Consider the following 27,257-nt stretch of genomic DNA (forward strand, 5'->3'; position numbering starts at 1 on the left):
ACATTTTACAGTATCAGTATCGGTGCATCCCTAGTCAAGACCATACTGCTAATAAAATACTGTTATCCTACAAATTGAAATAAAATAAGCAATTATCATATATAAATTGCTAATGTTATGTTCATATAAGTTGTGCGTGTCTTCACAGTCAGTTCCTGTGTTCCTGGACTGTTTCTGTGTAGGATTCGTGGAACAAAAACAGACTAGACAAATGATTTGGAAAGACCTGTTTCCACTCTGAGAACTTGTTTATGAGTGTGAATGTTGCACAGTTCTAAATTCCAGCGTTGTTGTTTAGGTGGTCAGTTACCTGAGGATATAGCAGTGTTGTCAGGTGGTCGTTAACGCACAGGAAAAGAAGGAAAACGAGCACCTGGAAGCAGAAACACAACAGCATTTTTGAAAAAGTGACTGAAAGCTTTGGAGACCAAATAAGCAGGATGGAGATGGGCTCAGTCAGACAGTGAACCTCTCAGTGTGATACTTTTGTTCTGCTCTACCTTTTCTTCCCTTAATCAGAAGTTTAGATTTATATAACTTTTATCCACATTATTAGACTTTTATTATGTTCTATTATGTTGCAATCAAACTGCCTGTATGTGAACTGTATATAATAAATTTAAATATAGGAGCTGAATTAACAGCGGCTGAGAATGACTCCATAAAACCATCCAACGTTTTTTCAGAAAAGGGCAGCAGCTGCAAGTCTTTTGTTGCTGTTGATTGGCTAACTTTGGATGCTCTGTTCAAAAGATTATTAAACAAACCCTTTCAGCTTCTCTCACTTGAAGGCTACACTTGTTTTAAGCCAGCTTTCGTCTGAGTGGCTGGTGGTGGGTGGTGCTTCTGAAGAATTCAGTCTTTTGCCCATTAGATAGTGCACCATCTAATTCTAACGGTGAAAAAATGGACAGCATGTAGAATTAGTTTTATGCTCTTACCTGTCTGTATTTGGCGTCTCTGTCTGGTCGCAGGAAATTCAAAGCAGCTTTGAAGCTCGGCTTGTTTGCCTCACAGCCTCGCCAGACACGATGAAGGCTGGCCGCCAGCAGCAGAGCTGCAGCTGGAGGCATCTGCAGCAGCTGGCCTTTCTCCAAACTGCAGAGCAGATAGAAAGAAAAACTTGAACACCAAGATAATTAGACACATTTGAGAACTATTAGAACCAAGGGAGGATTCATTTAATATGTTTCACCATAAGTGAAAAGCAACAAGCATTTATGTCTGCATCACATTTGCAGGACTACTCTACACTAATGCAGCCACAACAAACCCCATGAAGCTCATGAAGGTGGCTGATACGAAGAAAAGTGTGTAAAGCTGTTACAGACATCAAGGCAGTCTAAGATGTGAACATATGTCATGTGACTGTGAGCAGCTGTGAGGAGGTGTACATAATTTGCTGACAGTGGTTCATGAAGGAGGCGTTACCTGCAGGCCCAGTGCTGACATTCTGCGAGGAGCTGCAGCTGCTCCGGCAGCGTCTGTTCATCACACAGACGACGCCACAGTGACAACAGGACCGGACGGAGACGCTGCCACCAGTGCTGCACACGGACACACAACAAAGACGCTATATTACTGTCATGTCTCTACACAACATCGCAGGCTTCACACAGGCGCTAATAGATCACTGATCTGTGATTCCAGTGATAAAAGATTTTAGGACTTTCTAAATATTGAAGGTGCCAAATGTGTTCAAAGGCATTTTAGTCAGAATGAACAGACAGTACCACTGTGGAGATCAACAAAACAGGACATTGCACGCTGATCTGAGACCAGGCTTTGTTGACTTCATATCTTGGTTGTCCACAACGTACACTGGCACCTAACAGACCCTGGAGAGAAAGCACAACTCTCAATAATCTCACAAGCTCACCTAAAGGTACAAACTGTATGAACTTTAGATTTCAGAAAGATTCTTACTCTCAGGAAGTGTGCAGTTATCTTGCAGGACAGCACGCCTGCTGGAGAACACGCTTTCCTCTAGTGCATGAACAGAGAGGAGCATAAAAAGTACTTTTTCCAGCCAAACATCTAAATCAGATTAATAAGAGACATTAAATGAGCTGCTCACCTGATGCTGGTTGATGTGTTCTATTAGCTTGTTGCAGCTCAGTGTTGTTCCCCCTCCATCAGTGTTTACTTTAATCAACAACACAGCTGGAAGAGCCAGGAGCACTCTGACACACACACAAACAGCAATTCAGCGGATTAACAATCGCAATGAGCCAAAACATCACAGAACGAGTGTGCCAGCAATACCCCATCAGCCTTTTACAGCCCCTCCTTTGCAATGCCTCCCTTCTCATATTTAACAGCGTACCTGTTCCATGCATGCAGCAAGCGCTGCAGGCTGACGTCAGTGCTGATGCTCTGTGAGGTCACTGTAGAGGAGCATCTCTGAAACAACACCTCAAACAGGAAGTCACCCACACCAGCTCTGCTGCCACGGCTGCCAGACCGCTCCATCATGTCCATCTCATACACAAGCTCCTGCACATACACAAGCACGTAAGTGTTATTCACTAGTTTAACTCAAGTCACACAGACTGTACACTAATGAGTAAAAAACAACGTGGAAGCTGACGCTCCAGAAGCTGCTGTGCAACTTCTGTGTACGAGGGCTTTTATTTTTTCTGTTTTTACGTCTAAAAAAAGACAAACTTTACTACTACTGATATTTCTGCTTGTTCTGCAGAGTGAAGTGTGACACTTAAGGAATTTTTACCCATTCTGTAGCCATTTTTCACAAATCCACGCTCTTTAATTTTCAGGGCTTTTTTTTTTTATTCATTGAGGATTCAGAATTTTTGTTGCATGTTTTTTAAATCAAATTAAAAGGCTAATTCTCTCAACAGGTGATCCAGGAGATAATTTTTTTCCCCCCTTTCTCACTGTCCCTCTCCCCTTCTGTTTTTCTTTTCCTTCCTCTTTCTTTCTCCCTTTCCTATCCCTCACTCATGTCTGTCCCGTCTGTAACAACTGAAAATAAAATAAAATAAATAATAAAAACAAAGGTCGATCAAATGGACCAATACGGCAATGCCATGATGATCCATTTGGCAAAATAAATCCATTGGGTATCCTTGTTGGTCTTCAGACAACAATTCTGACGGCTAAAGAACCAAATGGGACAGGCAAAAAAAAAAAAAAAAAAAAAAATTAAAAGGCTAAGATTATATTATTTTATTATAAGAATATATATGTAAGAAGATCACTTCACTTAAATATTTTTCTTGATCACAAAATGTTTTGTGTGAAGTTGCTTGCTTTAATATAATATACCTCAATATAAACATTATTTTTACCACACTTTATTAACTATAATGTCTATACAGCCCATCCATATGCCATTGCTGCAGAAATGAGGGGAAAAAGGAACTTTCAAAGTTACGTATCATTTTTTTATAGTCATGAATACTTTTTAAAATTTTACTTTTTTTTTTTTTTATTTTGCCTGTCCCGTTTGGTTCTTTTGCCATCAGAATTATTGTCTAAAAAGATGCCCAACGAGTTTACTTTACCAAATTGACCATCCCAGCCTTGCCGTAATGGTCCATTTGATTCACCTTTTATTGTTTATTTTATTTATTTTTTTATTTTCACTTGCTAGATACGGGACAGACTTGAATGAGGAAAAGAAAAGGGAGAAAGGAAGAGGGGGAAAAAACAGCGGAGAAGAGGGACGGGGATAAAGGGCAAAAAAAAAACAAAAAAAAAACAACTAAATAAGCAGACAAAAATAAATACATATATTAATCACCTGGATCACCTGTTGAGAAAGAAAAAAGAAAACAAGCAGAAGAAAACAAGAGCAACACAATAAACAACATCACAATTATCTATGGGAATATAACAGTAAATACTAAATATTAAACATTATTGTGCAGCACGTTTTAAAATTTTACTTCCTGTTTCAGCAATTGATAAAACTGCAGAAACAATGATAAAAATTAGCATATAAAAGTCCAGATGGTGTTATTGATCTACAGCAGTTTGACTGTTATACAGAAACAAAGCAAAACCGCCTTCTTTTTTTCCATATGTAATAATTTCTTAAATATTACATTAGATTCTTTTTCATTTTTTTTTACCAGGTTTATAATAAAGAAGCTTTTCAGAGTGGTGCAGTTAGTGTACACGCACCTGGAGTCGGGACAGGATGTCTGGTGAGCAGGTTCCTCTTCCTGGCACTCTGTGCTGTTGTGCTTCCAGGCTCTGCCAACTGCTGACATCAAATATGCACACATGGACACAAATCCACAAACAGTTTGTCAGGTTAACTGAACTTTTCCAGGCTCTAAAAGAGGTTTTTAAGTTACCACGAACACTTTGCCTCTCCCACCGCGCACTTCCTGACTTGAAGAAACATTTTTATTTGGGTTCTTGTCAAATATCTGACAGGTTCATTTTAAGGACTTTGCACATTAATGTTAACTACTAGTACCTGAACTGCTGGTCCATGATGGCATTAAGCAAATGAGAACAGAGGCTTTTCATGTCTCCTCCGCAGCCTCCCTGCTTCTCTGGACGAGTCAGGTAGAGCTCCATGCAGGCCCACTGCTGATACTCCTGACTGCAGAGAGGAACAAATAAATAAAAGGAACCCAAACAACTTTTTTTTTCTTTAGAGTTGCAGGGGAAGAAATTTCATCACAGAAAGAAGTATTTCAGATTTTAAGTTGACCAATCTCTCCTTCAAAGTCCTCTTCTGCACCTCTAGACCACCACAGCTTCAGTATTTCTGCTTGGAAGTCCTCTGCACAAGTTCGAGGTCTGCGGTGAAACAGCTGATTTGCAACAGGATCATAAAATCTGCAGCACCGCTTCAACCGATCTGTACGTGCATAAGGATTCATCCTGGAAGTGGAGGCTGGGCCAGTAGGGCATGTTTTTTTGCCTTTTTTCATTTTAAGGAGAGTTTCTAAACTTTAGATTAAACTTTTTAAGATTTTATTTTCTAAACTCACACGGTGTGTTTGCCGTCTTACCGTTCAGCGTCAGACAGGGCGTCCTCACTCCTCAGTACTCTCAGCTCATTAGCTAACCATTCTGAGAACAACAACTAGACAGACATAAGGAGACTTCATGATTATTACATCAATACAGCATGAATCACCTGTGCTCATTAATGCAAACAATGTTTGCACAGGTGTGTGTTAAATGGAGAAACAGGGGACCCAGCACAGACCTGATACTGTGGTATCTGTCCGAGCTGTTGGAAGGCAGCGTTCCTCCACAGATGCCAGGCCGTCTTCCTCCAGGTGTTGTTGGAGTCAGTGATGCTGCTCCACAGCCCGGTCTGTTTCTCCTCCAGTTGTTCACTTAGCCCAGCATCAGCTACAGTCCCTCTGGCTTCAGGTAACAGTCGTGGGATGAGGTACAGAAGCTAAACACAAACACACAATAGTATAAGTAGTTTTAAGTAATGAAAGGAGGGAAGGCCCAGAAAGCTGGTTAAGACTGACGATACACAGAATGATGTAATAAAGGCAGGAGGTGTTTTTAATGAGTTTTAAGACTTTATTCTATACCGCACTTTGTTTATTCGGGCTGTTTGTTTGGCTTTAAGCACTGAGCAAAGAAGTGGTTTGCACTGTGACTGTGCAGCGTCTGTCATGATATTTGCATTTGTTCCGCTTCTTTTTACACAATAAAATCAAAACTTTGCACCGCCCTCCTTTCATAGCCAAGGCCGAGCAAGTGTGCAGGAAACATAAGCTCATTATAAACAATTTGATCACATGCTTTTATTTCAGCTTCTCAAAGGCAGGGTGCGAGGTAGTTCTGCGTTTCTGTTTTATTTTATTGCAAGTCTCAGTTTTGGACACATCTGTTTTCTAGATTTAGCCCTCAAATTTAACCCTGTGCTTAAAGGTGACCCATTATGCTCATTACCAGCAATATTTTTATTCCTGTGCTGCACTAGAATTGCTTTGTGTTGGTTACAGTTAAAAGAAAAATTCCTTATTTGTCTCTTTTCTGTGACTTTGTGCAGCCCCTTTGGTCACACTCTGCCAGAAACCAGCTGCTTTACACCCATTAAGGACACCTTTGACTCTTTACCCAGTGATAGCCTATAATGAATTATCATCAAAGCTCTTTTTCTGAAAAGAGTGATTTCTGTCATATTTCATACCTGCTTATAGAACGAAATGTTCAGGTTTGCATCAGAAACGAGAGCGTGTACTTTATTCTAATAGCCATCAAACCACATCTTTATTGATATATACTGAGGTGTCAAAACTTGTCATTAAGGCTACTAGGCAAAGTCATCAAATGTCATCTTTATGGGGGAAAGAGTTAAGACAGCTTTGATTGGCTGATTGGCTCAGTGGGTGGAGCTTCTGTGCTCACAGTCAGAGCTGTGAGTCTAAAATGGGCAAATTAGGGATATCTAATATTTAACAGTAAAAGTTCACATAGATTACTTTACATACACAGAAATCTTTAATTAAAAGTTTCCAAGAATATGAGCATTCAATTCAATTCAATTTTATTTATATAGCGCCAAATCACAACAAAAGTCGCCTCAAGGCGCTTCATAGATACAGAGAAAAACCCAACAATCATATGACCCCCTATGAGCAGCACTTTGGCGACAGTGGGAAGGAAAAACTCCCTTTTAACAGGAAGAAACCTCCGGCAGAACCAGGCTCAGGGAGGGGCGGGGCCATCTGCTGTGATTGGTTGGGGTCCACATTTGTCGCAGTATGTATATGACAGGAAATAAGAAAAAGCATAAGACAAACAAACGGCCACCAAGAAATTATTCTGGAAAGGTTTGCATAAATTCTGGAAAGAAAAGCAATAAGCAAACCTCATTACTTAATCACATGTCAGATAAAAAAGGTTACCTTCTTATAGAGACTATGGGGGATACAGTCCTGCTGTTGAGGCAGTGAGTCCTCTCTGCAGATCCCATAACAGACAGCTGCTACACACAACCTGGACATCCACAATGAGCCAAATCACTATTACTGAATATATATTGTAGATGTAAAGATGTGGATTGTATGCATGGCCAATCCTTGTTAGTTACAGGTGCAGGGCATTATCATTAACAAAGGAATTAAAGATGATATCCACACACGTTAACCAGTAAACTTTCTCTGCTGTAGGCACATAAAGAGAGCATGCAATCATTAAAACGCTCCATTAAAAGTCACCTGGCACAGAACAGCATGTTGGCGTGTGTGCTGCAGGACAGCGCCGAGCTCAGAGCCTCTTCAGCCGGCACTGGCTCAAGCCGAATGGGCGGCACCAACTGAACCAGAGGACCGCGAGACCCCAAGGAATACAGGTGGACCAGGAATGCTGCCAGGCCGAGTATATGGGCAGCATTCAGCGACAGCCACTTCATATAGAAGAATAAAAATACGTATTTTTTTTTTCTTAAGCATGAGAATAAAATTAAAAGTCCACGACACAAAGTGAAAGTCAGATATAAATAGAGGGAATAAATGTGGGTTTATGCACCTGGTTGTGAAGCAGGTCCCAGAGTCTGTGCATGAGGCTGGAGAGGAGCTGTGTGTTACCAAGCAGAGCGCTCACAAACCTCGAGGCCCATGGGCTTTGTCTAAAGACGCAAACAATTAGAGCAGCAGCAATTAGTCGACTGAAAGGAAACTGATTAGGATGTAATTTGACGATCAAATATAACTTTAATTTATTGTTTTCTATAGCTCTTTATATAAGAAGACTCTGATTTACATCTTGCAGAGGTCAACTTTCATTTTACAGGCACTAGTTAATATTTTGGCCTTTTAATTGGACAACACAAAGGAGACACATGTTGGTTTTATCACACCTTCAAATCAGTCAGAATCAGGATTCCAGATTCGGTGTTGATGATTCGAAACTATTTAGAAACTTGTTATCTGTTATTGCAAAGCTCTATTAAAGGCTTCGAGTCTGGCAGGGCATTTAAAAAGAGCTCAGGATTATTTAAATATACGATTTGCAACTTTTCCTGAAGGTTCCTACTCACTTATTCGGAGGGTTTGATTTGGAAGAATTCAGCAAGCACTGGCAGAAGTTTCTTAGGATCATATTGACAACCTGAGAGAGAGTCAGTAAAAAATGCATACTAGTTAGCACACACATACAGCGAGAGGGCTGCCGATTTATAGACTTTCATCAGTGCGTACTTTGACATGCAGCTCGGAGGATGGAGGAGCGTCAGTGTGAAGACTGATGACCTTTTGTCCAATCGGATCATCGGGACGACCAGGGAAGATAACACCGAGCGTGTGTGAGATCCTGGACAGCTGGGCCGACATGTCTGAGGACACGTGAGTGTTGAACAAACTGCGGAGGAACCTGAACGCCTAACACAGGCTAAGCCTTCATCAAAACTATTTTGTATACTTTTTCAAACGTACACATCGTTCAGTAGCTGAGCCTTTATAACAGACACTCTATTCCTGAGAGTCTTTGATTCACATACTGTGGCGCCATCTTGTGGTTCACAACACAACAAGCCAAAAGCAGCAAACAAAACAAAAAAACTCTTTATTAGAGTGAAAAAGGTGGAATAATGTGGGGCCTGCCTTCTGACTGCACGGTGAGGCATCTGGAGGCTTCACAGTGGGACATTATTAACCAGTGGGCAACATTATTTTGGCTACGCCCATTTCTTATGTACAGAATGTGTACTTGTTGTTTAGCCCAGCGGTCCCCAACCCCCGGGCCTCGGACCGGTCCGTGAGTTGTTTGGTACCGGGCCGTGAGAGTTGAGGCTCAGGTGTGAAATGTATAGTTTTCAGGGTTTTTATCGGTTTTCAGCGTTATTTTGTTATCGTTTTTATCGTTAACTCGGTTTTCCTGGGTCTTTTCACGTGTGTTATGAATAAATCTTATTTTTTTCTAGTTTTATTTTGTTGTATTTATCCGCGACACCTTAAAGGCCGGTCCGTGAAAATATTGTCGGGCATAAACCGGTCCGTGGCGCAAAAAAGGTTGGGGACCTCTTCTTTTTAGCCTTCTTCTTTTTGTAAATCTGAAGTATTATATATAAGTGACCCTATAATTAGGGTCAAATTCGTTTAATTTGATGTTTAGCAACTACATCAAGGAGTTTAAACTATCAGCTAAATTCTTTGTAAAAGAAAATCCTTGGTTAAAGTTTCTATTAAAATATTTGCAAACTCTAAAATGTATACTTTGAAAATTTAATTGTTTATAAAAAGTGTAAAATGCAAGGTAGACACATTTTGTGTATTTAAGAACCACAGTTTATTTCATCTTCGTTGTTTGAAATTACTCAGCTCTGTGATTAAAAACCAATGAATGTAAAACTAACTACGGTACGGAGCCCCGCAGGGGACATGGGAGAAAAAAAAAAATTAAGACGGACTTTTGCGAGATCTCGCAAAACTTTTGCGAGATCTCGCAAAACAAACTCGGGGGGCCTTTCTCAATATGCGTACTTGTGCGTACTTGCGTTCTCGTGTACTCGTGATACGTCATCAGTCGGAGACCAAGTACTGTTCCAATTCAAAGTACGCATCAAGCCGAGAACGCGAAAAAGTCCCGGATGTGTTCTCGCTCCGCCCATTTTATCGAGCATGCATCGGTGGTGACTTGTGTGGACTTGGTACAGCTAAATATCCCAGAATGCATTTCGTCCAAAACTCAAACGCGGCAATGGCGGACGAGCGGGTCTAAAAACTTTTAAATATTACTCTTTCTGGGTCACAAAATAAACTTTTAAGTTCTTTTCAAGCGAGAATGTAGCTGTGTAAACTTCGAATATCTGCTCAGTTTATCAAGATATCATATATTTCCAAACGAGGTCCGACGTTTTCGGAGATGTCTGTGACCCGCCAGCTCCATAGCAGACAGCGAGGTCGAGGATTATTACAGCCGGCGAGAACAGCCGACTCCCGGCAGATCGTTTTCAACCCCCCCGCGGTCTTTTCGCTACTCAGGTTAAACAAACCCCAAACCCCAGTAGTTGTCTATTGTATTGAGTGTCCACTAAAATAAAAATAATAATTAATAGAGATTTCACTACTGAGGTTAAACATGATATATAAGTCACTTAGATCACTTCTAAATGTTAATGTTTGGCTTATTTCGGCTTTTTATTTGTTCCTGAGTAAACCGGTTTGGCTGTGATTAAAGTTAAGCTTCATAACATATTACTCACAGTTAAATTAAGGACGGCAGTAAAAACTCCGGACCTGTGACATCATCAAGTACGCTGGTGTTCCAATTGTACAAATCGCGAGTCCGTGCTCGCATTCTCGGCGAGTCCGTACTCCCGTGCGTTCTCGGCGAGTACGTACCCGCCGAGAACGCGAGTACGTACTCGTGTACTTGAGAATTGAGAAAGGGCCGGGATCTCGCAAAACTTTTGCGAGATCTCGCAAAACTAACTCGGGATCTCGCAAAACAAACTCGGGATCTCGCAAAACTTTTGCGAGATCTCGCAAAAGTTTTAGCCGCATTCTTCCCATTAGCTCGAAGCTAACGGGAGGTCGAGACCTACTACAGCCGGGAGGAACACCGCTTTCCCGGCACATCGTGCCTCGACCTCCCGGTCGGCTTCGAGCCAGCGTCCGAAGAATGCGGTTAAAACGTTTGCGAGATCTCGCAAAAGTTTTGCAAGATCCCGAGTTTGTTTTGCGAGATCTCGCAAAACTTTTGCGAGATCCCGAGTTTGTTTTGCGAGATCCCGAGTTTGTTTTGCGAGATCCCGAGTTTGTTTTGCGAGATCCCGAGTTTGTTTTACGAGATCCCGAGTTAGTTTTGCGAGATCTCGCAAAAGTCCGTCTTAAATTTTTTTTCTCCCATGTCCCCTGCGGGGCTCCGTAACTAACAAACTGGGTTAAATGATAGTCTAGACAAAAGTATTTAGCTTTAGCTATGTTAAATGGCTTTACTGACGTGTATATATTTTTGTTATTTCATTTGTATTCTGTATAATGCACTTAATTTATCTGAATGATTAATGAAATGTTCTTTATTTTTTGTGTTGAAAGGTTTTTCACCTACCTACCTATCCATCTACCTATCAGCTATCAAACTAGCTGGTCAAAATAAATTTGAGTGAAATTCAAAGTCTGGTCTTTTTCAAGTGTGGGCACCTCACAGACAGAGAACACTTGACAATATTACTAACCAAATGAAAGTACAGACCTGAAAGTGAGGTTTGTACGCATGTTGCTTAAGTTTAAATGCCACAAATGAAAAGTATATATAAATAAATAGAGATTCTTAACCGATTCTGGTCTCTGTGTGAATCTCTATTATAGACTGATGAAGGGTTTTCCTTGACAGAATATAAAACGTGTGAGTGAGCGCATGAACACCTTCCCACCTCCATCATTTCCATCAACGACAAGTTCTGCAAACTCCTGCAGCTGAATCTTCAGGACCTCCAGGGGCTCATCATTGCCGTCTGAACACGTGGCATTCACTGAAAACAGGAGATGAGGATCAGTTTCTGACTATGAGATTGTTGTATTATATGAAAGCTGAGGCTGCACAGGTCAGCTGTATATGTACAGGGCTCTCAGGGCTGAGAGTGTGGTGACAATTAAATACAATCATCAATCAGTCTCAAGCACAGCAGCTCAACTAACAGAGTCTCTGCAAAATTATACCCACGCGTAGACTGAAAAACACAAATCTGTCAAAAGGCGACAGAATTTATCGCACCGGTTTTCACTCATCACAGAGTGAAACCTCATCTTACATCTAATCTGACTTTCCCCACATAAACTCATCACACTGAGTCATCAGTGAGTCAGTCTGATGAGTGCAGTGCAGTGATGACACGCCTCTCTGATGCAGCACTTCTCAGATCATGAGTGCTTTGCTTCCTTCAGGAGGCTGCAGGGATAAAATCGACTCAACACAGAGGTGTACATGCACACCCAAACCCTTCAGAGTCTGAAGACGAAAGCTGATGAAGCAGCGTTTAAAACGTGCATTCTCCGAATGCCCAGCAGAGGGAGACTCCACTTGCTGTCATGAAAGTATGTTTTCATTGATGTTATTGATTTATTTATTATATTGTAGTCAAATAAAAGACAAGTCACCATATCTATATATATATATATATATTAAATATATATTAAATTGGGAAATGAAGAAAGTCTCCAGCGTCTGTCTCTGGTTTGGACGTGCAGATCAGCAACCCTGCCGTTCTGTCTGAGCCAGCACATCAATAGCAAGTAGAGCTATAGCAGGCAGAATGCACTGCATTAATCCAATTTACCTGTAGTTGTTGCTGATATATCTCCACTTATAAACTCTAATCACTGATCACTTCCCGTGAAAGACATTACCAGTCATTCTGTGCTCTCTTACTTTCTACTAAGAAGTAAGAATTGAATTCAAAATCCTGCTCCTCACATACAAGGTCTTAAATAATCAGGCCCCATCTTATCTTAATGACCTTGTAGTACCATATCACCCTATTAGAGCACTTCGCTCCCGCTCTGCAGGCCTACTTGTTGTTCCTAGAGTATTTAAAAGTAGAATGGGAGGCAGAGCCTTCAGTTTTCAGGCCCCTCTTCTGTGGAACCAGCTTCCAGTTTGGATTCGGGAGACAGACACTATCTCTACTTTTAAGATTAGGCTTCAAACTTTCCTTTTTGCTAAAGCATATAGTTAGGGCTGGACCAGGTGACCCTGAATCCTCCCTTAGTTATGCTGCAATAGATGTAGGCTGCCGGGGGATTCCCATGATGCATTGAGTTTTTCCTTTCCAGTCACCTTTCTCACTCACTATGTATTAACAGACCTCTCTGCATTGAATCATATCTGTTATTAACCTCTGTCTCTCTTCCACAGCATGTCTTTATCCTGTCTTCCTTCTCTCACCCCAACCGGTCGCAGCAGATGGCCCCGCCCCTCCCTGAGCCTGGTTCTGCCGGAGGTTTCTTCCTGTTAAAAGGGAGTTTTTCCTTCCCACTGTCGCCAAAGTGCTTGCTCATAGGGGGTCATATGATTGTTGGGTTTTTCTCTGTATCTATGAAGCGCCTTGAGGCGACTTTTGTTGTGATTTGGCGCTATATAAATAAAATTGAATTGAAAGTACATCTGTTGAATGTCTCTCTGTCTGGTAAACCAAATAAAGAATTCCAAATTATATCTATTAGGCACTATTTTATCTTACAGAGGTGCTTTGCTGCTTCAGGGACAAGGTGACCTGTCGGAGAAACTTGGATTCTGGCTTCTGACAGAAATCCCAAAAGGAGAACATCAAGTTATCGGATTGTCAAATAAAGTTGGAAATCTAGTGCCAGAACAAGGATAAATCCATGTCTGAATGACTTTAAAGGAAACATTTTAGACTTTCAAAGAGCTCAGACATGCATCCCAGTGAGATGCTGAGGCAGGACCTCCAACGTGCGAGTATTTCAAAGATCACTGGGTTGAACTTCTACCACAGCAATGTTAAGAAAAGGTGGCATTATTAACCATTTAGGTCAATGGGGGAGATCACTTTCTTATACTGGTGATTTAATAACACGACAAACATTTTAGACCCAAAATAATCAACACAATCTGAAGTCTTGAGTGCGTAAAAGGAAAGCAATTCTCCTGTTTGACCTCTCATCTTTCAAACTGTTGCAGCATCTCCCTCTGTATGATCTGAGCACTCAAGACCACCATGACCTCACAATCTGAACTTTGTTGTGTTTAATCAGGGTTTGTTTTAACTTTCAATTTTGAGATGCACACAAAACAGAAGAAACCAGGAGGCCTTGAATACTTTTTCACTGCACTGTGCTAATAATCAAACAAATAATGTTGATCTTTAAAATAAATAATAATAATGTCAACGGTCCTTTAAAAGAATACCCACTATTCTGTTGTCTCTGCTTCTGGCAGGACTCCATGTAGGATGAATACTGTGCAGCAGGGATCTTATCAGCTCTAAACACACACAAAAAGTAACAAATAATCATATTGTGGTGATGATGATCAATGTTATCACTTAAAACAACTAGAAACTTAATTAAAGAAGAAACTCTGATGACATTTTCATCTCTCTGATAGAAACTCACTTTTTCAGCGCTTCGATGAAACTCATTCGAGCATCGACTTTCACAGGAAGCTGCAAATAAATGACAGTTCCTGCATGTCATACAACAAACACAACCTCACACGTGAGAATGCACAGAAGAATATCGGGAGGGATAACAGGAAGCGCTTACCACTCTCGGAGCGAGCAGTGCGGGAAGGAACCGAGTCAGGAAATACGGCCTCCGGAAAATACTGTGAGAAGACCAGAGAGGACCTTCAAATAACATGTATTTTATATCTAAAACAGATTATGAGAAAAGGGCCTCCTGGGCACTGACAGGCTGACTGGTTGGTTGCTTCATGTGTATTAAAAATACATGTAAAATTGAGTTATACCATTCAGATCTTCTCAAGAAAACATCACAAAGTAATCCAGATCATTCTGTGAAGTCTGTTCTCATACTTTTGTATTTTCTATCCCTTTAATGTCTTGTCTCACTTTCGGACCATTAAAGTCTCTTCGTGGTTGTCCTGCTTTCGAATAACACCTTTCTGTAGCTGCTAAATTCTTTTAAAGAAAACATCTTAAAGCTCTCTTAAGCCGAGGGTTGGGGGCCCTGGCTCCTCAGCCCTGTGTCTGGTATAAATGTGCTGGAGTTTACCTGGCCTCCATGACTGTGGCAGAGATTCTGCCTGTGCTCTCAAACAGAGACACAGCTTTGTCCACATCCTGGGCAGCCTGACACTGAGGCTGCAGACACACAAACATTGGACTATTAGTCTTATGTCAACCCAGGACTCAGCAATCCTGTGTCCACTAGGGCTGCCACGATTAGTCGACTATCAAAATCATCGACGACTGATTTAATAGTCGATGCGTCGTTTGAAGCTTTGTAAGATCACAAAAGCCGCAGGAATAAGTAGTAGGATTTAAGAGTGTAATAACGGACTGAAACAGAAGATGGCAGCACTGCATGTACAAGGATGCCAGCTGCCGTTAAACCCCGAAGAAGAAGAAGAAGCTGTGTCCCAGAATTCATAGCGCAGCCCAGCTCAGTTTCCAACAATGGCGGCAGCTAGTTAGTTTTAATATTACTCTTATTATTCTTTCTGGGTCACAAAATAAACGTTTAACATATTTTCAGGCGAGAATGTAGCTGTGTAAACCTCAAATATCTGCTCAGTTTATCAAGACACCACAAATTTTCAAAAGCGCTCTGACATTTTCGGAGACGTCTGTTACCCACTAGCTTGATAGCTAACCGGGGTCAAGGCTCACTAGAGCCGTGAGAACACCGGACTCCGGCAAAACATTTTCAAACCCACTGCCGTCTTTCGCTACTCAGGTCAAACATATATAAGTGACTTAGATAACTTAAAAATGTTATTGTTTGGCTTTTTTCAGTATTTTATTTGTTCCTGAGTAAATCTGTTTGGCTGAGATTAAAGTTATAGTTTTTACACAGCTGAATAAACATCAAGCAGACAACTGATTATCAGAAGTGTGAGATGCTCGAGAATATACTCCGGTGTCCTGTTATATTTTAGATAGCAAGGAGTTTATTAAACTTCACCGAAACAATCTGCAAATTTCATTAAAATTTAATAAACCATCAACTTGTCTTTATTTTTAATTAGCACATACCTTAAACACTTAAAGCTGTAAGCTAATGATAGGTATATAAGAGCAGATGCTGCTGGTGCAATAAGCTGTACGTTTTACGTCCAATGGATCTGATTAGTCGACTAATCTCAAAAATAATCGGTGACTAGTCGACTATCAAAATAATCATTTGTGGCAGCCCTAGTGTCCACACAAAGTTTTGTGTTGCTTGTTACTTAAGACGTAGAAGATAGTTTGGGTTCTGATGCCAGTTTGCGGGTTACAGAATAGAATAACAGAGCATAGAAAACAGAAGGAGGGCACAGCATGGAATAGAATATGTATCAAAAATTAAAATTATAATAGAATATCCACTGCGTGTCACTGTTACCTGCACCGATGTACCTGCAGCCGAAACATCCTCATATAAACCCATGTCCTCCACTGACTCCTGCACACACACACACACACACACACACCATGATATTTAATTCATGTGTGCTACACTATTAACCACAATCCACTCACAGTGTTGTTTTTATTGTATTAACACGGTGATAACGACCTTCTTCTTTCCTTTTTCTTCTTACCTTGAGGTCAGCCAGTCTGGTCTTAGCCAGTGAGACGTACTCCATTAGGAGGCTGCGGTGTTTCACAGGCACATATGGAGGGTGGAGGATGTGAACCTAGCAGGGGAAAATGACAGTGAGCTGTCAGAGCTGAGCTATTCCTCTCAGTTTCTAGCGTTTTCTTATAGTGTACACTCTCCAGGAAATGCCATAATTCTGCTAGCATTTGTTCCCAGCAGACATGTAGTTATGAATATATAAAAGTATTCATGGGCGATCTATTTTTCATAGCAGATATGTTACAAAAAGTAGAAAATAGCAGCTGAAAATGATCATTAACAAGCAAAACAAGCAAGCAGCATGAGAGCTCAGGATAGCGGCTGTTGACAGCAACGAGCAGGCAACACAGAAAACCTCCTGGAGCGATTAGCATCCCCAGAACCAGAGGGGACTTTCACGTGGAAATGGAAATGCTTTGTCGAGAGGTTTAAATAAGTAAAACTTTTTTAATATTTAAGATATTTAAGTGGTTATTCTTTCCATGTAAAAATAATGATGTTCAATGTTCAGTGAAAGTATTTGGTTAAAGTTGAAAACATAGTCAGAAATATTCTAATAAATGTTTTGACATATTGTTTTTTAATCTTTCTACAAATAGCAAATAAAAGCTTTTATCTTCTGTACATGAAGTTTTCATATCACCGTGTCCATTGAATTTAATGTTTCAACTTCAATAATTCCTCAAAATATGTGGTCGGACCTGCTTCTGCTTAACCTTGAGTAGAAATGAAGTCTTAAATCTAAGAATTAATACATTTGCCGTGTGTAAACAAATGATGAATAATCTTATTTTCCACAAGCAAAATATTGCTGCATTAATGCACTCCGATAAGCATTAAGATTTCAGTGCAACAGCGACTGAAGTAGCTTCAGATTTAACAAACACTGCAGCTACAGCGCTCAGGATTCAGACAAGTCAAGTGAGTTGAAAAGACTGACAAGATGCACTCACAGTAACAAAACCAGCAACATTAGTGCTGCAAATCAAAGCAGTCTGCACTAGCAAAACAAATAAGGGAATATAAGCATATTAATACCCTGTGCATTCCTACTAAGTGTAAACTCAGAGACGTGTGGATGTCACCTTGAGGTACTGTGGAGGTTCAAAAGGCACGAGGTCGGAGAGGAACTTCAGCAGGAACACCAGCGACTTCTTACTGCTCGCATGATAGCTACTGCCACCACCGAACGACATCTGGAAAGGTAGAAAAAGCATTAAAAATATTAAAATAAAAGGTATAAAGCTCTCAGTGTTTCAGTCTATGGCAGAAAATGTAATTCCCAAAACTATTAATAAACTAGAAACTATTAATGGATGTTAAAAGGCGAAACCTTGAACCAGTCGCTGTACGAGGGGAAGATGCCGGGTCCTTCCAGTCCACCCTGTCGAGCCAATAAGAAGGCGGTTATGAGGTTCTCAAGGTCATAGCCTTCGAATGCAGAGTTCAGCAGTCTGGACAGCAGCTCTATCGGAGACACAGAACAGGACAGATATCACTGTGCTCCTCTGTCTCTGAAATACTAGTTTACTGCTACAGAAACATGATTTTTCTTTAAATTAGTTTTTTCTTTTTCCTTTCACACATAAGACTTCAACCTGCCTGTGCTGATAGACCATCAGCACGCCTACCTTTGAGGCTGGGCTGGGCACAGTGGTAGTACACCAGCAGGGTAGAGAGGAAGCACAGGACATGTTTCCAGTTGACTTCATGGGTTTCCAAAACCTGCTGCAGGTGACGCAGCAGCTGCTCCACGCTGAAGACCACAGCCAGCTGTTAGAGGAACAAAACAGCACAGAGCAGTTACTCAACTGTCCCTGCCAACCACTGATTTGTAAACTGTGGGTCTTTTTTAGCTTTTTAGTGAAAGCGTTAATCCTGAAGAGGAAACCACTGATGTTGGTAGATAAGCGCTTGTGAGCTGGCAAAATGTGAAAGAGACAATATCATACAAATGAAGATCTCAAAGTTAAAAGCAACTTAATACCTAAAAGTCATAGTGAAACCAGCGTCCTGCTGCACCTTTACAATTGATCATATTGCAGTGCAAAGCTTTGCTTTAACTTGTGATGAGGAGATCGATCTGAAGAAAGTGTGCTTAAAGGGAGAAGGAAAGGAGCTAAAACCTGACTTCTAACAATCAAATCAGTAGTTTCTTTACTTCCCCTCCTCACTTAAAAACCAAATGTGGCTGATCGTTCTCGGTTGTTCCCCCAGCCTCGGGAATAGTCTCACATAAAGTTGACAAAAAGTTCAAAAGTATTTCCACCTATTTTTAGTTAAGAAATTAATAATAAGAAATTCACATTTAGCTTCAATTCAGACACAGAAAGAAAACAGATACAATACAGAAGATGTTTTCTTCTTCTTAATCTTAATTACATGCGACAAACTGACAAACCCAGTTACAGTTACACATTTACCTGACGGAAGAGAGAAGTCAGCAGGCGGCTGGCTTTTGCAAAGGTCCACTCATTCTGCAGGGTGATTGCATCTGACACTGAGAACACATCAGTTATGTCATTTCTGCAGCATAAAAATGACTTTTAAAGATTTATTTATACCACATCAAATATCGCTGGACCTACAAGTGATTTGAGTTGCTTAGACCTTAATTTGATGCTTTTTGTGATGTTTCCTAAAAGAGTTTTTATTAAACTCACATACAAGGTCTTAAATAATCAGGCCCCATCTTATCTTAATGACCTTGTAGTACCATATCACCCTATTAGAGCACTTTGCTCTCACTCTGCAGGCCTACTTGTTGTTCCTAGAGTATTTAAAAGTAGAATGGGAGGCAGAGCCTTCAGTCTTCAGGCCCCTCTTCTGTGGAACCAGCTTCCAGTTTGGATTCGGGAGACAGACACTATCTCTGCTTTTAAGATTAGGCTTAAAACTTTCCTTTTTGCTAAAGCATATAGTTAGGGCTGGACCAGGTGACCCTGAATCCTCCCTTAGTTATGCTGCAATAGATGTAGGCTGCCGGGGGATTCCCATGATGCATTGAGTTTTTCCTTTCCAGTCACCTTTCTCACTCACTATGTATTAACAGACCTCTCTGCATTGAATCATATCTGTTATTAACCTCTGTCTCTCTTCCACAGCATGTCTTTTATCCTGTCTTCCTTCTCTCACTCCAACCGGTTGCAGCAGATGGCCGTCCCTCCCTGAGCCTGGTTCTTCCGGAGGTTTCTTCCTGTTAAAAGGGAGTTTTTCCTTCCCACTGTCGCCAAAGTGCTGTTCATAGGGGGTCATATGATTGTTGGGTTTTTCTCTGTATCTATAAAGCGCCTTGAGGCGACTTTTGTTGTGATTTGGCGCTATATAAATAAAATTGAATTGAATTGAATTGAATTAAACTTATTGTGCAATATTTATACCACATGGAGAGTTAAATAATTCTTGCAAAGACAGATGTTTTATAGATGTTTGCAGATCTGTCATGTCTGAAGCAGCTGGGATTGAACCATCAACCTTCCAGTGAGTAGATGACCTGCTCCAGGTAACCAGGCTTGATCCTGCTTAGCTTCCAAAATCAGACGAGATCGGGCGCGCTCAGGGTGGTGTGACCTTTAAATAGTCATTGATCATTTATAGCTAAATAATATAAACTGATAGCTAAATGGGTATTAATTAACCAATTAAAGTAAAGTAATCACTTTCCTTAGTACTATTGATGACAGTTTAAACGTCACCTGCACAAAAGGCATAAACAGACAAAAACACAGATTTTTACATTGTGATCAAATCTCAGCAACGATTTTTTTACTGTGTAGATCAAGAAAATCTTTCTGAAACTGAACTCTCAGTTCCCTCTTAAAGGTCTTGACAGATGAATAAAGGTGGATAGGTTCCAGCTAATTTTCAACATTTAAAAAAACTACAGCCTCAGTCTGTTTGAAAGGGCCCGTGACAAGTCTTTACCTTTCAGTCGGGGCTTGTAGGTGAGAGTCTGCGTGAGGGAGTGTTTGAAGAAACGCTGAAGGCAATCAGCTGACACTGAAACTCCACACAGTGAGGCATCAAAAATCTGAATCCTGCAGAAGACACGGAGCGAGAAATTACACACTGCGTGTAACACCAAGACTAAAACTGGTGTCAAGCACCGTGGTTTCAATAAAGTTTATATAAATCAAGCTCAGCATTTGACATCCAGAAGATCACGATTTCTCCTGCAAATAAAAAAATGAGCCGAAACCTGGAGGTTATGTTAGTGTGACTATTTGTAGGTAAGTATAAATCCCTTTGCCTGCTCTCCTGCCTTTGATTCCTGTGTTTTTTAGGAAATTTAGTTTTCTTCTCTGATCTTGCAGTGACATATATATAAACGCAGGTCTCCTTTCTCAGACAGAGACCTCAATCCCAACAGTGCTGTCTGATTGCATGAAAGGTAAATAAGAAATAAATTTTTAAAAACCCAGAACCAAAGCTCAGCTCCTGCTCCAGCAGACTCCGGCGTCAGACTCTCGTCCACAATATCGAGAACCCCTGAAAGACGACAGAAAGCAATAAAAAGTGTGGCTAAAAATAAAGAAAAGAAAGTACTACCTTTACACCAAGACAACAATTGACAATCGAAGAAGTCAAAAAAGATGTTTTCCGCATGCAGAAGTGTGAATCAAAGTGCTTTAGTTAATATTTTATCGACACAGGACAGACGAAGTGGGACAAGGACACGCAGACTCACAGAAGAGCATGTCGTCTAGAATCGAGCAGCAGAGCAGGGAGAGCTTTCTGTCTGCAGCCGCCGGATCGCGCCTCAGCTCAAAACCTGCTCCCACTAAGACGCCAACCACACCTGAAACACAGAAGACCTTCTTTAGTATAATGACCTACATTATTTCCAGACACGCTCTCTTTGAAATAAACTTACTCTACATTTAATGTGAGACAGAGAAGATGTCCCTAATGCTCTCATATCATGCATATAGCTCTGGCTGTGAGCAAAGAAGCCCCACCCACCTGCCGCTCAAACCTTTTGTTTATGAGGGGCTGCCAATCAGAACATTTTGTTTCAGACAGTGGATGAACTGCGGGGTTGCACGAATGTCATGTAAGGAAAAATAAGGATTATTCTGAACTATGACTAAAAATATATTAATATTAAATATTAAATCAGCATAATAAAGAGGGAATCAACAGGGCTGTTACCAAGGGAACTAGTTTCCAGACTGAAGCTAATAACTGAATCTCTAAAACCTGAAGCAGCATTAAGAGCTGAACGATTTCTTTCAATGAAAGAGTGACAGCTACAAACGTATGAGCGTCTCCTACTTGACAACACTTTGTGCTGAAGCTGTTTGGTCTCCTCTTCTTCCTGTGGAGGCCTCCATCCACACAGAAGCCTCAACTGGGACACCAGCCATGATCTCACCTCTTCATCACTAAACAAAGGTAAAAAAAACAAAACAATGACTGTGTGTGAGGAGTGGGGGTATTTAATCTGTCAGTACAGCCCAGATACAGTTACACCCTGTTTTGATCTTCCTCTCTGTGAGACTGCACAGAAAGAAAATCATTAACTGATATTTCTTACCTCTCTAAAATGTACTTCAGATTGAGGATGTTGTAAGAGTGAAGATAGTAGACCATCTCCAGTTTGGGTAGCTTCTGAAAAACCCACCAAATTCTTTAATTTAGCAGCGTTCACCAAGTGAAAGACATTTTTACAAAAAACAAGAACACAGTTTCAATTTTTATTAACCTCCTAGGACCTGGCGTGAGTCAAAATGTGATATGTGGACATCACATTTTGGGTTATTTAGACCAAAATACTCAATTTTGCTCTTCAAGGGCCTGATATCCACTTACGAGGACATTATACTGCTACTGTTCTATCAAAATTTTAAACGAATATCCTCATATGTGGCTCTGATTTTTCATAAAAACAAAAATAAGGTAAAAAAAAATCTGGTAATTCGTTGTTTTTACATTTATCACATCAATCAGCTCAAATATCAAAGAGAAATTAAAATTGCATGCCGTGGAGGAGTTCGGGTCTTAGGAGGTTAAATATAATTCAGTCCTGAGTGTAGAAATATTAATGGAAACCAGGAAGGTTATCATGAACTACATCATCTCGCTTTTGCAGCTGTGTGCAACAACTAGAAGGTTACAGACAGAGCTTCTCCACCAAGTTTCATGTAACTCTCCAACTTGTTTTTTAATCTTTCTGATGCAGAGATACAGCTAAATAAACTACTGTGGCTTGGACGCAGAAAGCAGAAAGGGATGGATCCAAATATTGATTCTTTTTTTGAGTCCAACAGAAAGTTGGTTAATATTCCACCAACAACACTGGGCAAAGTCTAGAAAAGCAAAATAAATTAAACATATGTGGACGGTTGTTCTGTGTCAAAGTCAAAGTTTCTCTTTTCTCACTGTTGCTTCATTCAAACTACACTCACCCGACTCTTTTTCAGGTTCACCTTGGTCGTATCGGGTTAGACCCCCTTTGTCTCTCAGAACTTCTTTAATTCTTTGTGCCACAAATTCAACAATGTGCTGGAAACATTTTAATTTTATTCTCCCATTCCAACACATCCCAAAGGTGCTCTAATGGAGATCCGGTGACTCTAGAAGCGATCTGAGTACAGTGAGGTCATTGTCATGTTTAAAAAACCAGTTTGAGATCATTTGAGCTTTGTGACATGGTGTGTTGTCCTGCTGGAAGCAGCCGTCAGAAGATGGGTACACCGTGGTTATAAAGGGATGGACAAGTTCAACTACCAGACACAGGTAAGCTGTGGTGTTTTTAAATGATGCCCAGTTGGTCCTAAGGGGTCCAAAGTGTGACTGACTGACTGCATAGATGGCAGCAACTCTCCGCTCAAAAAGAAGTCATATGACTTTATCAAGTCAGCTGCAGAGTCCCTTGATCGCACAACCTGTCCAGGGATTGTGAGTATGTGGTTTCAAAGAGCTACACCTATCTTCTCAATGGGTGATATAACTGCTTATTTACAGTATACAAGCTCCTGTGTGTACACACACCTGATCTCTCATGTACTCCTGCCAAAGCAGTTTGGGGCAGATGGCTCCTTGTGACAGCAATTCTCTGCTGGATTCCAACAGAACACACAGCTGGACCTGGAAGGAGGACAGGAAAAGACTTAATTCGGGGGAAAAGGGATAGCTGGAATGGGCATGATAAAGAGAAATTTCAAAATTTAAAACAAGAAGGAACAGACTGTTGCTTCTTTAGCCAGAAAGTTCCAGACATTATATCCAACAATATTTGTCTTTTTTGTTGCTTGTTTTTGAGCAAACCGTGCAGATCAGCATGTAGATATGAAAGTTTGGCAGCTATTAACAGATGAATCCACCACTGCCTCAGATGCTTCCACCATAATCACATTAGATCAGGGGTGTCAAACACCAGTCCTTGAGGGCCAGCCTCGTGCTTGTTTTTGAGATTTCCCTGCCCTACCTGCTGCTGATTACCTGGATCAGGTGTGTTTTGCCAATAAGAAGCTACAAGGGCAGGTTAGTTGGAAAACAAGCAAGACAGCGGCCCTAAAGGCCTGGAGTTCGACACATGTGCATTAGATGGTCAGATGCTCTGGCAGTTACTCACTCTCTGAGAGGAAGTGAGCATCTCTCTCTTTGTCTCCTCCTCCTCTTCCTCCCTTTCGCTGGTTTCCTCTGTGATCTCCTTCAGTCTCTCCAACACCGTCTTCACCGACAGCACTGCCACTGGGACACCCAGCTGCACAGCTTGACGCCTCAGCTCACTCGCTATCCACGCAGTGCAACACAAAACATTAACTTTATGCTGGTTTTAGGTGGCACTCAAATTCCACAAGTCACATTAAGGGATATAAAAGCACAAAACAAAAAAGAGACATCTGAAGAAGACAACAAAACTGAATTTCTGATATTTTTGCACGCAACTGAAGGACCACAGGTTCCATTCATAATAATCACTTTCATGCAAAAGCATTTTGGCATTTTTGCCCTTCCATGAAATAGAGCTATAGAATAGCCCTTTATAGTCATTGTACATGTACAAAGAAATGTTGGGTGCGCCACATCACCTCATGTGTTTGCGCAAATGTTTCAAGACAGATTCACTGGTAACTGCAGCAATGAGCTTATTTCAGCCATTGAATCCCATCATTGATGAGAGCTGTGCACTACAGTACAGTATAATCAAGACAAATTCAGATGTTTTGCTTTCAGCAGACACAAACATAACTGATTAAAGTGACAATAGCTGTATTAGAGAAATGAAAACACTTTACCTAGTAAGGTGTCACGAGGGGTCACCCCAGCAGGAAAATGCATGTTTGATTTGTCAGTTTTTTACACTGAACGCGTTCCTGACGCAACCCCAGAGGGGATTTATGCCTCCAGCTGGAATCAAACCAGCATCCTTGAGCTTGCCAAGGCAATATATTAAGCACTACAACCTGGGATCACCTGTAATACCTGGAGTCAGTGAATAAGACGTCTTGATTATGTTTAAGCTGTTGGTGCTCACCGGAGAACTTTTAAATGAATTATCTGACTGGTATTATGGCTTATTGTCGTGTACAGGCCATCTAAAAAGGTTAGTGCTTCAGTTTTGGAGAGTGAAATTGTAGAATTTTATTAGTCAGTTACTCTGTGTTAAGCAGCAGCTTTCCACACATTTAACAAAAGCGGCGCACAGCTCAGAGAGCATTTCAGATTGCTCGTCTCCAACACTCACCCAGCAGTGACCCAGTGATGGTGGATGAGAGACCTTCGGACGCCACTAGATTCTTCTCTCCATCCTGATGAGAGGACAGGTTGCATGTCTCAGATTGCTACAAAAAGTTGAAAAAACATATATGTGATATTTGCAAAATAGTGCAGAGTGAAACTGTTTGTTTTTTTTTTTTTATCTCTAAAAGCATTTCATGCACTTCCTGCAATCACTCTGTGCTTGTGTTTCCAAGTTGAAGGTTATCGTTTCTCTTTTAAACTCCTGACAAACCTGTGCGTTGTTACATGTTCAGTCTACAGAATAAAATCTTAATGAAATGACTCAGTGTAGGCCCTTAGCTTCTCTCCCCTCACTCACCCCGACCTCTCTGAACAGGCTGCAGATGTTCTGCTGCTGCTCCAACAGCTGGATCGCTGCCTCCAGCAGCCTCTGGGCATCTGTCAGCTTAGGCCTCTTCAGCTCACGACCAGCTAGGAAGACAACAATAAAAAAAACAAAATAATGCTGCATGAGGCTTGTTTCAAAAATTTTCTATTATCTCCGTGTTCAGTGTTGACGGTGGGTGCAGCTGTCAAACTCACCGAGGAGGCTCGACAGAGTCCTTTTCTGAGACACCGACTCACACGTAGCACTCAGAGACATTTCACTCTCACTGTCCGCTCACAAAACGCCTTCACAGAACCTTCACTCAGTAATAGCGGCGAAATAAATCGTCTTAAATCGCATTTTTCAGCTTTTACAGTAGGCAAAATCTCTGTTTTGGTTCAAGCTTTCCTCCATTTTTCACGCGCCTGCCGCTCTTCTCTCTCATTGGTCCGGACTGCAGCCAATCAGATCCCTCCAACTGTGGGCCAAACAGAAAATATGCCGGAGTGAGTTTATAAAGGTTTGCTTTATTTCTTTAGTCTTTTCGTTTATTTTAATGATTTTGTTTCGTTATTTTATTTATCATTATTATTTTTTAAAGATATAAATAATATGAAAACCAAAAGGTTGAACTGTGTACATATTACTGTGTCTTTTTCTTTCAGTTGCTTCCTATAGGTGTCTCCACTGCTCTAATTTCACCCCCCTGTATGTCCTCGTTCACAACATCCAAGAACTGGTGCTGTGCAATACTACAAATTATTGTATAGATCTGATACGAAGTAATTACAGGGCCAGTATTACGAATACCATTATCAATACTTTTAACCACCTGGAATGATAATGTTCTTGTCTCTAAAGCACTTTGGGTCTGCTTCTGTTGTTTAAATGTTCTATAGGCTGTGAATAAAATAGAAATGACAGTCAGTACAAAAGAGTCACTCATTTCATAAAGAACGTTTGAGGTATATTTTTTCATTACAAAAAATATTAATTAATATTTATCATCGTCCCTCCTCTGCACATTCCCAAACTATCCAAACCTTGCCTCTCCATATGGCTCACCCTGAGTTGTCCCTCTGATATTTTCAGCTGTTGGAAATTAAACAAAAAGGGTTTTTAAAGGTCCTTGAAACCTGCCTGCTACCATGTATCATGACCACAAACATTCAAATAGCCACGCAACCTTCTTTTCCATTTAAGTTTTCAATCAGAGACAGCACAGCAGTACTGCCATTTACTATTATCACTATTTGCCCAAACCTTTCAACGGAGAACTCTAAGCAAGGAACTTTTCTTGCCATTTAGGAGAGCTGTTAGTGTTGGGTTAAGAATACAATAAATAATTGACACAGAGCGCAGGTCATTGCTCTCGCTTCTTGGCCTCGAGATGTTTACCATGCAGGAGTCAGACAAAGAGGAGCAGTGTGATCGTTGCCTTCATTCAGAGCGTATCACACCACTATAGAGTCTTTTATTTTGTGCCATTAACCTTTTTAGTAAATAACCTGACTGCATTAGATGATCCTGACTCCATGATCCCAGTTCAGTGAAGTATTTTTGAACCTGCGTGATTCAAAAAGCAAGTCGGTTCTGTGTCGCTCTGATACTTGCTCAACAACACCCTGAGTGGCTCCAATTTATCATAGCGCTCTGTATTATTAACCCCGATTCTTTTGTCCCCATGATAGAACAGAGAAAACCGACTCATAGTGTGTTAAAACATCTATATTTCTTTTTATTCAATCATCTTCCGGAAGAGAGAGACCCCTGCACAGCTCAAACGCCAGTTGCAAGAGCTCTAACATTTTTAGCTCAACATGTGTCTTATATGGTGTTATTTCTGTACTTCAGACGTCACACACAGTTTCAAACATTGCTTATATGGAAAGTTCTTATATATTAATATGCCTGTGCACTAAAACTTCCTGTTTTTTAGTCTGGCTGAGCACTTAGTTTGTGAGTCAAAAGTGGCCTTGCTC

General features: G+C 40.8%; 1 protein-coding gene across 2 annotated transcripts in view; it reads right to left on the minus strand.

Moving 5' to 3' along the window:
- fanca (FA complementation group A) overlaps positions 1 to 25,695 on the minus strand; it is a 28,751-nt gene extending 3,056 nt beyond the window's left edge. Inside the window, exons 1-37 of one of the 2 annotated variants that reach the window (XM_087844120.1) lie at positions 25,491 to 25,695; positions 25,267 to 25,379; positions 24,913 to 25,009; positions 23,797 to 23,957; positions 23,214 to 23,309; positions 21,757 to 21,830; positions 21,495 to 21,604; positions 20,908 to 21,018; positions 20,645 to 20,708; positions 20,145 to 20,257; positions 18,644 to 18,720; positions 17,852 to 17,993; positions 17,554 to 17,687; positions 17,306 to 17,416; positions 16,183 to 16,278; positions 15,984 to 16,043; positions 14,652 to 14,740; positions 14,181 to 14,241; positions 14,031 to 14,080; positions 13,829 to 13,899; positions 11,330 to 11,428; positions 8,154 to 8,287; positions 7,994 to 8,064; positions 7,483 to 7,582; positions 7,173 to 7,360; positions 6,861 to 6,951; positions 5,195 to 5,392; positions 4,995 to 5,068; positions 4,451 to 4,579; positions 4,150 to 4,228; positions 2,327 to 2,496; positions 2,078 to 2,183; positions 1,927 to 1,986; positions 1,734 to 1,838; positions 1,432 to 1,547; positions 942 to 1,098; positions 311 to 373 (exon numbers count right to left, since the gene is read on the minus strand). In XM_087844120.1, the coding sequence (XP_087700246.1) occupies positions 311 to 373; positions 942 to 1,098; positions 1,432 to 1,547; positions 1,734 to 1,838; positions 1,927 to 1,986; positions 2,078 to 2,183; positions 2,327 to 2,496; positions 4,150 to 4,228; positions 4,451 to 4,579; positions 4,995 to 5,068; positions 5,195 to 5,392; positions 6,861 to 6,951; positions 7,173 to 7,360; positions 7,483 to 7,582; positions 7,994 to 8,064; positions 8,154 to 8,287; positions 11,330 to 11,428; positions 13,829 to 13,899; positions 14,031 to 14,080; positions 14,181 to 14,241; positions 14,652 to 14,740; positions 15,984 to 16,043; positions 16,183 to 16,278; positions 17,306 to 17,416; positions 17,554 to 17,687; positions 17,852 to 17,993; positions 18,644 to 18,720; positions 20,145 to 20,257; positions 20,645 to 20,708; positions 20,908 to 21,018; positions 21,495 to 21,604; positions 21,757 to 21,830; positions 23,214 to 23,309; positions 23,797 to 23,957; positions 24,913 to 25,009; positions 25,267 to 25,379; positions 25,491 to 25,551 (3,831 nt within the window). In that variant the 5' untranslated portion in view covers positions 25,552 to 25,695. Of the gene's footprint in view, positions 1 to 310; positions 374 to 941; positions 1,099 to 1,431; positions 1,548 to 1,733; positions 1,839 to 1,926; positions 1,987 to 2,077; positions 2,184 to 2,326; positions 2,497 to 4,149; positions 4,232 to 4,450; positions 4,580 to 4,994; positions 5,069 to 5,194; positions 5,393 to 6,860; positions 6,952 to 7,172; positions 7,361 to 7,482; positions 7,583 to 7,993; positions 8,065 to 8,153; positions 8,288 to 11,329; positions 11,429 to 13,828; positions 13,900 to 14,030; positions 14,081 to 14,180; positions 14,242 to 14,651; positions 14,741 to 15,983; positions 16,044 to 16,182; positions 16,279 to 17,305; positions 17,417 to 17,553; positions 17,688 to 17,851; positions 17,994 to 18,643; positions 18,721 to 20,144; positions 20,258 to 20,644; positions 20,709 to 20,907; positions 21,019 to 21,494; positions 21,605 to 21,756; positions 21,831 to 23,213; positions 23,310 to 23,796; positions 23,958 to 24,912; positions 25,010 to 25,266; positions 25,380 to 25,490 lie in introns of both variants that reach the window. The other variant, XM_087844119.1, reaches the window with a different exon arrangement.
- Between the last annotated feature and the right edge of the window lie 1,562 nt (positions 25,696 to 27,257).

Source organism: Neolamprologus brichardi, chromosome 7 (genome assembly GCF_056152115.1).
Source record: "Neolamprologus brichardi isolate AB-2024 chromosome 7, ASM5615211v1, whole genome shotgun sequence".
NCBI classification, from domain to species: domain Eukaryota; kingdom Metazoa; phylum Chordata; class Actinopteri; order Cichliformes; family Cichlidae; genus Neolamprologus; species Neolamprologus brichardi.